Source organism: Neodiprion lecontei, chromosome 6 (genome assembly GCF_021901455.1).
Source record: "Neodiprion lecontei isolate iyNeoLeco1 chromosome 6, iyNeoLeco1.1, whole genome shotgun sequence".
NCBI classification, from domain to species: Eukaryota; Metazoa; Arthropoda; class Insecta; order Hymenoptera; family Diprionidae; genus Neodiprion; species Neodiprion lecontei.
In genome coordinates this window covers 28,018,248-28,029,819 of record NC_060265.1, presented here as the reverse complement: position 1 = coordinate 28,029,819, position 11,572 = coordinate 28,018,248, and the positions used below count along the sequence as shown (strand labels likewise).

At 43.4% G+C, this 11,572-nt stretch overlaps 1 protein-coding gene across 2 annotated transcripts in view; it reads left to right on the top strand.

The window, feature by feature from the left end:
* Nucleotides 1–11,572, top strand: part of LOC107227705 (DE-cadherin) — a 50,731-nt gene continuing 39,159 nt past the window's right edge. For both annotated transcript variants that reach the window (XM_046743893.1, XM_046743892.1), the window contains exon 1: nucleotides 1–452. In XM_046743893.1, the coding sequence (XP_046599849.1) occupies nucleotides 284–452 (169 nt within the window). In that variant the 5' untranslated portion in view covers nucleotides 1–283. The remainder of the gene's footprint in view (nucleotides 453–11,572) is intronic.

Genomic DNA, 11,572 nt, shown 5'->3' with positions numbered 1-11,572 from the left:
TCAGTCAGTCAGTTGGGCTTGCGACTCGAGTCTTGGCGATAGGGCGAGCGGGAGGCGATTTAACGAAGCTCGGATTGATCGGCGTCATAAAGTGCTTGTGTGAATAATCTCCTCGTGTCCAGGATGGGAGCCGGCGGCCGTTCGGCATCGTCGTAATCGGCGGCGACTTGAATTTGATCGACGTTGTACAAAGGTGAAATATAAAGGCGAGGAATAGTGCGAGGAGGGTTACAGGGATTCGGGAAGAGAATACCTGGAGTAGTGAATCGTGTGCGGTGAGACGATGCTTACGCGGTGCGTGACTACTGTGCGACGGGACTGCTACGACGGCGGCGAAATGCGAGAGGCGACAAGGCCCAGGAGGACACCGGCCTACGATGGGACGGCTGTTGCCCGACGGGCGAGGCCCCTCGTGCTCGTATTGTTAGTGTTACTCCTGCGCGGAACGCTAGGTGAGTGAACCGTACACTCGGGGTCCTTCTCCGTGTGTACGCGTGTGTGCGTGTGCGTGTGTGTGTGTTGCGTCGGAGCGTCGAGGCGTGTGGATCTGGGCCTAAGGCCCACGGCTTTGTGCCGAGAGACGGCGTCGTCGTCGTCGTTCGCCTCGAGGAATTCAGTGGAATTGATTTATTTCAATCGTTGATTAGAACGACGACGACGTTGCGACCGCTTGTTTTTAACGTGGGAAACACGTTGATGCGAGAAGCCGAGTCGTTGAAACCGCTTTGACGAAGCAACGGCGACGGTGGGGAGATGGACGAGGGCCGGCTTTTGAACGCCGTGAAAAAGTGTTAGGGAATAAAGAGAATAGAGGAATATACGCGGTAACTCTGTGGTGATAACAATTATCGTTACGAACGTTACAGGAGTTAATGGGAATTTGAATTCTTGTCGTAAGAACGTCGCGAGGGACCGCAGCGCGTTCTTCTTATTCTTTTTCTTCGTTGCAACAAAGGTGCGAGCAGGTACCCCACCCACCGACGCGGCGTACTTCGCGTCGTTCCTTTTTCAAATCTTGGGAACAGTTAACGGTTGCGATAGTCGTCGTATCTCACCGCGATACGAGCGGTTCGATTTGCCGAGATGTTACGCTAACGACAAAACACGTTCGAAAAGTGGTTACAGCGTCGAAAGCTGGTGGATTAATTAATTAGCATAACGACTCGAACCACGGCAGAGAAGGGGGGGGGGGAGGGCTTAGGCCCGACGGTGTTCGAAACATCCTCCTTTCTTCGCGTTGCGAATGAATCCGGGAGTAATTAGCTCGGCATTTTCTCACGTCGGGCGTTCGTATCCAAGTAACCGTTTATTTTCGTTAGTCATATTTTCTCGCCTTCGAAACGACGATTCCAGCCCGAGATGATATTTTCAATTTTCGGGGCACGCTCGCCGCTCCTCTGGAAATAAATCGAGACAATAAGGTAAACCCCGAGAGACCCGGAGCTGGGACAAAGAAGAGAGTTGAGGTCGCCGTCCGACCGTTGTAGGTGCGCTATATCTCGGCTCAGGGCCGGATCGGGGCCCGTTCTTCGCTCGTTCGGGTCCCGAGTTGTGAAACCAGCCGCGTCACCCGCGCCGTTCGTTTCACCTTTTTAAACTCGGATTTATCTTTTTCTCGGGAACCAACGGTTCACCGTGACTAATCCGACGGACGTCGACCATTTTTACTCCGCCGTGCGTGTAATGCAGAGTATCCACGGTCTGGCACGCCGCATCACGAATGTGCGTTGGGCCTTTCACGTGACCAAGGAACAATCGTGTCTCTCGTAATATTCCACCACCACTTTCCATAACCTTTCTCGCGGCGAGAGATGGAAATAATAAACCGATACCTCTGGTCTGTCTCTCTTACGGAATGTTTGCTTACGGAATTAGACTCTCCTTGTTCGTTACGGTTACAGGCATAGGTATACGAACGTCGTGTCTGCCGCATGCGCTTACATACTTATTTAAGGTTAATGCTGTAAACGGGGCCCCAATGCGAGAGAAAGAGACAGAAAGAGAATATACCCACTCTTTATACTCGGGAGAGAACAGCTGCGTGGTTTTTCCGTGCAGCCCTTAATTCTCTGATTCGTTGGCATTCCGAAGTACATTGTTTATCGTCCCGTGTATTATTATTCTTCGGGCTGATGCATCGCTAACGGCGCTCTCCAAGTCGGCCAATTGACGCAATCATCGTTGAGTCAAACGGTGGTAGAGAGAGAGAATGAGAGAATCAGAATCAAGAAACGGGCACAGAGGAATCACAACTCAGTGTCGGGCTTCACGAATTACATTAACGGATTACGCATACTTAACAGAGCGTACAATCATCGTCGTTTTGATTAATTTATTCCAGGGCGACGGCGATGATGTATCGAGTAATCCGTTCAAGGTCCCGGAAATTCGTTTTACTCGGAATCGATTCAAATCTACTATTATCGTTATCGCATTGCATTTATCCGTTTCTCCTCTGATCGCGCGATAAGCGATACATATATACACGTTGTAATACAATATACATCACGCCGCGTGGAATGGTCAACGATTTTTGTGACTATCTACCATCTTTATACAGTAGTTAGTTTCACAAATATGTATCCTCAGAATTGATCATTATGGATCACGCGTTTTAATCTCAGAGAAACAGCGATAGGTTTACATTTTTCTAAGGTGTTTGGACAGTATTTTCTTTATTTACAATTAGTCTGTATTGTGTGCATGCAGCGGGTACTGTAAACACTGATAAATTTCCGGACAATCGTTACGATGTTTCTTGGTCTGTGGTCAGTGCAACGAATCTTGTCGTCCGCAGGTTTCGCAACGAAGTGCAACGTGTGCAGTAACGCGACGATTCCTCTCTTCCATGGCACACGAGGAGGCGATATTTTAACCACCCTTTAAATTATCAACAACAGCCAACATCGAAGACGAGAGGCTGATAACTCGGAGTAGCAAATTTTCCTTCTCGCCGTGCCAGTAGTCGGCTTCTAACGATAAAACTAGCTTAGAGCGAAGTTTAAATCAGGTTTTCAACGTACATTTTCAGCAGGTAGTCGCTCTTCGCGTTACTGTTAAGCCGGCCGTTCGAGTCGTTCGAGGTATACGTACCACAACACTCCGTACCACCGCCATCCGTCCACCATTCCTACAGTCCGCTCAGCGAGAGCGCCGTTCCGTTTCTCAGTTTTGTTCTCCTCTCTTTTTCTCCTCCTCCTTCTCCGACATTCTTTTTTATTCTCTTTTCCTACTCTCTCTTTCTACTACCAGCTTGGCTCGCCTTGCTTTGCTTTGCTTTGCTCTATTCGAGTGTTTGGATCTCTCGAGAGAACCACGAGTGGCGGAGAGGGACCGCTCGACCGGGCCTTGGTCCTTACACTCCTCTTAAATAAAAGACCCGGTCAAATTTCCTGCCCACCCCTACACACCGCCATCCATCCATACATCCGACTATGCCTACCTACCATAAACGCGTCTTTGTCGTACCTATGTACGACAATACCGCTAATCGTAAGAATTTCAGGGCCATGCCCAGCAAACCTCGCGAGTACGCTTCGTCGTTATAATCGTTTCTTTGTTTATTACCTTACAACTCCGTTCGATTCGACGATGGTCAAATAGGAAAACTGGCAACGGTTTTTTCACCGATACGCGTTGCGGAGAATACGAAATCGACATTCGCTGCGGTGTGCATGGGATTTGAAAGAATGCATCGGACGGAAGTCGACGTACAAAATGTGTTGTTGCGCGATCCTGCAGACAGCCAGCCAGCCCTGGTTTGTCCCTGCATGAATTTTCGCTGCAGCTGCTGTTGAAAGAGGACAGCATAGAATGTAGTAAATTCTACTACGGTACTCACGAGTCTGTACGTTTTTCACGTGAAACGAGTGGCACTACGTAGATCCGAGGCTCACTACGAATCCTACGAATGCTTTAACGCAGGTGGCCATTTTCCTTCCTCACACTCCGCCTCCCTCCAACCCGCGTACTATTTTTTCCCAAGCTTCGCAACAATCGCTCGTAGCAACGTTTTACTTTTACTTCTACTTCTACTTCTTCTTCCTCTTGGGTGCGATTCAGAAGCGTAGCGTCGAAGTTGTTGGTTGGCTTGTCTCCGTTCTCTTGGTGGCCTTTGGTCTATAATCCTCAGAGTTCTCGTGCAGGATATTTTGCGGTGTGTACAGTCTAGTACGAGGTAGAAGAGACCGTTTGCAGCGCACAGAGTGCGGTGGGAAGATTTTCCCTTATCGCTTTCTGGCGTGGCGAAGTGTCGTTTGCTTCATCATTATATCCCATTCAGAATTACTCGACCGCACGACTCTCGCGTAGGTATGAAAACCTAGTTACGCACACAGCTGGCTGCTCGTTTAGGTATTTGCGTGCATCAACCTATACGGTGCACACGCACCTGTGTCTATATATGTGTACGTATGTAATATGTGTTCATCCACATGTGCGTATCTTCGTTCGTTATCTTGCGTTATCACGTGGCCAGGTTTCTTGTTCGTTGACGAGGGTGATACACACACACGAACACTTACAACTGTTGCAAAATTTTATTCGCCTGTATATTATTTTGCGGCAATAAACGCAAGCCGTTGCCATAATATCCGATAATGCAACCATTGTGTACGACATCCACAGAACTTCTTTGAAAGTAGGAGGATAAGCCTGGGGAAAAGTGGTACTTGAGACGACACATTTATAATGTTAGATGAATGTGTATTTGTAAGGTTCTTAGAATTTTTTATTTCTCTAATCCAGAAATTATACCTACAGAAGAAATGAAATGATTTGTTGTAGCTTAGTATTAAATATACACCTGTATGTTATTGTGCAGGTTTGTTATCTATAAATAAAAATTGTACTCTACTCTGTAACGGTAAATCACGTAGAAGCAGCAGTGGCAACGATCAATTCTGGGAATCGGTTTCACACGCTGCGAGAGTGTAGAATTGCGGGTTGGGGAAAGTACGGAGATTCGTTCCGCAGTATCGATGTACAGCAATTGTTCTGGGAAATGTGAATTTTTCTTTTTAACGTTATGTTTTTAAGTGCATCGTATCGAGGTAATACTAATATTAGAATTAAACAAAAATCAGTAAAAAAAACTCTGCATCTTGAGTAGAATGGATCTGTTGTCCTTCTTACGATTAGCACGTAATTGGTTGATCCTTTGTACGATATTCATGTAGTTGCAAGTGATGCAACGAGGTCGATCCACGGTTTGCAGTTTCAATTATTCTCCGTGCAGTATCTGTCTGTGATAAACTCTTCAAAGAAACTGAAACAACTGCATTACTCGTGAGCCTTGAATAATACCGAGGACAAGGCAACCTTGCTTTTGGTGCTCGGGTCGCTTTCCGTGCAGAGAAAAGGGGAAAGAAAGCGAAAGACAGAGAAGCGTTTATTGGATGTTCCGGGATTAGCATCCCTTAAGAACGACGGAAAGAGAGAGAGAGGGACTGGGACAGGACCTCTGGCATTGTGTCAAAGGGAAGAATTTTGTGGAGATTACGCGGAGGTAGGAAGGCTGACTCGGTTAGCCTCGCCTCGGTTTCCTCGCACGTCTATTGGTCGCATATTTTGCGCAGGGGCTAGAAGAAGAAGTAGAAGCGGTTGTGCGGGACGTTGCGAATGCGGGTCTCCACGACTTCCGCAACCACCGTTGGCTCGTTGGTGTTGGTGGTGGTGGTGCTCTCGGCAACATCGCCGACGACGATAGGACCGAGTAGAATATGTCAGCTTATTCCAATCACACACCGTTTTGGAATTGTGTTGGCTCGAACACGCGGAAACGATGTCGGGTATAACCTTACACACCGTGTTACGCCGATAGGGAATTACTGGCCCGGCGATACCTTACCACCTAACTCCATCAAGCTTGAGGAAACCGTGTGTGAACCTATGAGGTATAGGTGTAGGTATATCACGCTATATGTATACGTATGTACGTAGAGACCGTATGTAATGTGTGTGGTATGTGGACGTATATACTACACAGAATAATATGTTGAGGTACATATTTGTTGATCAACAACCATGGGACGGGATCTGATCGAACAACATTCGAGACGGAATTAGCAGCTAAGCTATACGTATATGTGAGAGATACGGAAAAATAATTTTTTATCAAATTTTCACGTAGATCCTCATGAATATTTTTGATGATTTTTGATAAAATGGCACACAACACGCCGCATATTTTTGTTATTTATTATTACAATACAAAACGTGTGGTTTGAATGATGAGAAAACAAAAAAAAAAATTAAATAACCGAGAAAATAAATGTACGAAAGTAGATGTGACTTGATGTACATTGAAAAGTAGATAAAAAAAAAGTCAACGCACATACGGACGATGTAGGTACATTTTCTTCCTTCCGGCAACTGGATCGTTTCTCAGTTTCGTCGTCGTTTTATCTCGTCACAACGACGACGCCACCGTCTTAAACACACGTTCACGCATACGCATAAGTGGCTGCAGTCAGCTAGAGTGCACAGGATATCGGACCCCGTATACTTCTTGACGTTATTTTTGTACAGCCGCAGCGTGTATATACAAGGTGATTCTTTTTCCTCGGACCCTGACACACGCGTGCCTACGTATACTTTACACGTTACGCGCGGTGTGGTGGTAATTTATTGGTAGCTAGTGCAGCCTGCAGGGCTGGTATGGTACTCTGCTAATGGACGATGATACTGCTTTTTCGTTTTTTTATACAAAGTTATCAGTGTGTGCAGGCCACCCGGTACGTACGTAACAAGCCTTCGCATACGCTCACGTTTCACAACGTGATGCGACGGACCAGAGTTAGCTTCATCCTCATTCTCATTCTCATCGTGTGTACGTATGTAGGTGTAAGGTACACACCTTCCGTCCGCCTAACCCTGACCGTGTTTTTCAGTCCCGCATCTCGTCTCAGAGACGCCCGATTCGTTTGTCTCACAACTCTCGATGACTTTTCTTTTAATAATCTTTTTTTTCGACTTTTATTTTTTTTTTTTACAACAGTAAAATTTATATAACAATTTCAAATTTTTTACACATAAATAAATAAATTTTAATACGAAGAGAATGTTATTTTAAAAAAACAGTCATCGAGATGTGAAACTGTAGGAAGAATGTGAAGGTGAAAGAGACGAAGTATAAGAAATCGTTTCACGAAGTGCAGACTGATAATACGATGTTTGTCTCGATGTTTGTACATTGCGGAGGGGAATAAGAAGAAGTAAAAGGAAAAGTAATTACCGCGCGATTATATTAATGCCGTGGCAGAAGTAGAGGGTTCTCGCTTCCGTCGATAAACTCTCCGTAGGAAAATACATATCGCTCGGTTCTAATTACATATTGTATGGTGCACTTCTCTGATCCACTATCGTATGTATACAATACTTTAGATACCGTTCTGTAACTTATTGCATGGCGGTTGTGTGATCATTTCGAAGAAATATATCGTACGCATTATTCGATACAGAAGTTTATGCTGTGTATATTTTCCAGCAGTTGATGTATGAAGTATTAGTTGACGGTATTGTACCGATTACTTTATTTCGTTTGTCATTCCGTGAACATTCTCTTGATAGTTGAGATCATTGATTTGAAACGTTAGGTTTTTATCGCACTGACCCCTGTGGTAAGTTCAATCTCCTGTATCACGCATTGAAATGTTCAAGGTATAATAATACGACCCTGTCGTTAACGAAAAGTCCTCACTAAATTTAATCTCGAGGATTATGCGTTATCAAAACCGGATGCAGCCCGAGTACGGTATCAAGTTTTTAAAACATGCGGATATACGTCGTTTTTTCGTGACGTAATATAAATATGTAACGTAATTCAGAGATCACAAAATTATCGTTAAAAAAAGAAAGGAAAAAAAAAAATAAATAAATAAAAACAGAAAAGGCAACACGACGTATCGTCACAAATTCACAAAGTTCAAGTTGGCTTTTCAAAATTACGAACATGTCATGCGATTTACTACCCGAATTTCAGACAATCCTAAGGTTGGGAAATATAACGATTATCGTTAGACATGCATCGTCGAAGTAACGTTGCGCTAACTTGGAACCTCAATGTAAATTGTTGCTGCTTGTGAATCCTGCGGCGTGCAACAAATTGTTGTACCTAACGGGGGTCGTAATAATATCCATTGACATTTGTTTCACGTATAGCTGTGTCGCATGTGTGTACACACCTTGGTATTTCATCTATATAGCCAGCAGCGTGGTCTAGCCGATTCGTGTAATTAGAGTGGGCGTGGCTGGTCACTCGGCTACGTGTGCTACCTACCACCACTACCATTAGCACTAGCCTAGACTAGACCTAGGCAAACCCATATAGCAGGCAAAGAGCTGACAAGGAGGGACCTGAGCTATAATCTACAAATGCATCTATATAATACCTTACGTACCTTGTGTACTCTCTAGCGTAGAGAGAGAGAGAGAGAGAGAGATCCAAGGTGAGGCATGTTGCATACCACTCGCAGCGATCGGTGGGTGGTAAATATATAAAAAGTTCAAAAAATTGAAGAGCCACAATATGGAATAATTAAAGAAACGAAAACTTATCTTATATAGAATTTAAAAGTGTTGAAAGTAGAAAAGCGTGGAGAAGGAAAGGAATAGAAAGGTCGGAGCGTAGAATGCAGAACTGTAGAATCGTCAGAATTCTTCTCGATAATACGATTCTGTGTTTTGACCTTTCTATATTTATTGTAATTCCGTAATTCAACTTTCCATATTCACAATGTTCTATATATACTTGGATTTTCCACATCTTTTATCTTTACGACCAACATTATCGCGTCAATGAAAATCCGATATTCCGATCGGTCCGTCGATCGAAAATTCTAATTTTTTAGCCCCACCTTTAACGATAAAGGGGACCGAGGCAAGACCGTCTTCTTTGCTCGTTTTATTACAAGGCTTCATTCAACCTATCTATCGTTGCATCGTCAATAGCGTCTCTCTCTCTCTCTCTCTCTCTTTTCACACACGCGCACGTATAACAGGTATTATACGTATATACCTAGGATTCCTGATAACAGTATTACAGCATGCGTCATCGCAAGACTCACTAATCAGCCTCTCGATGCGCGAGTTCCCATATCCTCTCCGTCATCGCGTTGTGCAACGTGACGCAAAGCTTTATTTCTCGGTAAAACCTCACGAAAGACGGCGTTGCTGTTGCTGTTGCTGCTGCTGCTGCTGACGACGCTGACTCACAATCAGTCACTTCTCCGTAACGTACGCTAGAAAGAACGGAAGGGGGGATGGGGGGACGTTAACGCGTGGTGACGTCACGCATTCTTTTCTTACTACGAACACCGCCGTATGACCGACCGACCGGAAGAGTCGTTTTTTTTTCACTCGATAATCGATATTTAAGCATATAGGTATATTCATTTCGTTGGTCTTATATCGTATAATATAATTACATACACGTATATATGTATATTATATACCGTTTACCCGCAATTAAATCAATTATTATTTATATCTGTCGCACGTTAGTCGTTCAATCATTCATTCATTCGTTCATTCATTCGTTTGCGTATTTCAGTTTTAATACTCGTTCGTTTCTTGGGCAATACGGTTGAAAACATCGTATTATTTACTCGTATATGCACATGTACGTTTTGCATTTCATAATGTTTGTGGTTATAAGCGGTTACATTCCGTGAAATATTTTATTATACGCGATTTTACTTGTTAACGGTTGGGGAAGTTGTTCGAGTTAATACCGTAAATGACTTATTATTACACAATTTAATGTTAAAATTGAGATAGCGCTGCCTGTCAACCGGTTACACGTGTGTATGCATGTATGTAACACTCGCGTGTAACGACTTATCAGCAGAAGAATTATTATACACTTCCCGTTACGATTGTATAATAATTTTAATTAGGTGTTGGTGTAAGAGAAAAAAAAAAAGTGATGAGAACGTTATAGCCAGAAAATATTTTTAATTCAGGCATAGTTTTAAAAATATTTATAACGCGCGTAACGAGGCACAGTTAATTTATCAAAACTCGCTGTGACAAACGATTTGGTAATGAAAATTTAAACTAGATACACTTAGTGTAATTGCAGCGTGATATAAAGTCTTGAAAAAGTTTCGCGCAGAAATAAAAAGTTATAAGTATTATACATAGTATAATTGGTTGAACTATAAAAAATTTTACACGATTGTAATTCAAATTTTCGTCATTGTTGAGACAATATTTTTCGTAAAAGTGAAAAAGAGTGGAGGTAAATCGTCACATCTACACGAGTTTTGTTTCGTTTTTTTTTTTCACTGTTTTAAAAGAAAAATATATATACATATATTTGATTCTTGATCAACATTCATTCATGCGAGATACGGGTAAAAATCGACGAGAAACTGTATAACACCAGCCTTTCGTGTCAAACGGGTGTTAGTAAAGTAAGTGAGGGACGAATAAGTGGGAAAAAACAAGAAATAATGAAAAAAAAAAAAAAAATAAACGAATGAAAACCGAAAACCCTCCGAATTATCGAAGAAAAATCAAACACCCCAATAATTTACTCGTACGGGTTTTTCCTTCCGCCTCGAAAAATCGAGGTAAACATCGTTGTATCGTATAATACGAGTAAGGTATATACGTATTATAGGTATAGCGAAAGGTGTAGGTTTCGATGAATCCCTCCCCCTTCCCCCGTCTCGAATTAAGCGCTAGTATACCTATACACACACGCACACACGTTACATATGTACGCGTATTTGTACATTGTATGTATGTACAGCTGCGCGTTGCGGCGTCGTCGTATTTTGACATTCTTTATGTGGCGTTGCGCGAGGAGAGGGCGAGAAGCGAAGAAGAGAGAGAGAGAGAGAGAGAGAGAGAGAGAAAGAGAGAGGAAAAAAAAGTAGAAAAATTCTCTTTAATTTTGTTTTTTTTTTTTTTAAATTTTTTCTTTTATTTTCTTTTATTTTATTTATTTTTTTCCACCACCAACCCCTCCTCCGTAAGCAGAATTTGAAAGGCCCGAGTAATTTTCTGCGGGGGGATATAATATCGCGCTAACGAGTCACCGAGCGGCAACTTGAACCAACCAACAACCAACGGTCACCTTTATGTTCGATGTAATGGTCGTCGGAGGGCAGTTTCCGAAACTCTCCTATATCGCTCCCCCGCATTCACGCGCGCGTGTGCGCGTTTGTGTCTTTCGGTGTACGAGACTTTTTACACGAATACACGTATGCATTAACACATGCGATACGTGTGTGGTTACATATGTATATTGTACAACATACCTTGCACTTGCGAGGTTAAGTGTATTAGGGAGAAATCGGAGTGTCGCGGAGGTACACGAACCCCTTGTATGCATGTGTGTGTGTGTGTGTGTGTGTGTGTAAGGGTGGCTAAGTTAACTACTAAGTCATTAACGTAAGTAGCCGACCGGCGGCCAGGCCGGGCAACAACTAGCCACTGTAAATTTTCGAGCTAACTTGATTAGCCTCTGGAGAGAATCACTCGGGGATTGAGAATATTGTATGGGATGTGCACCAAGGTGGCGTCAATTATAACTAGCTACACCATCATCCGTTGATGACTGATT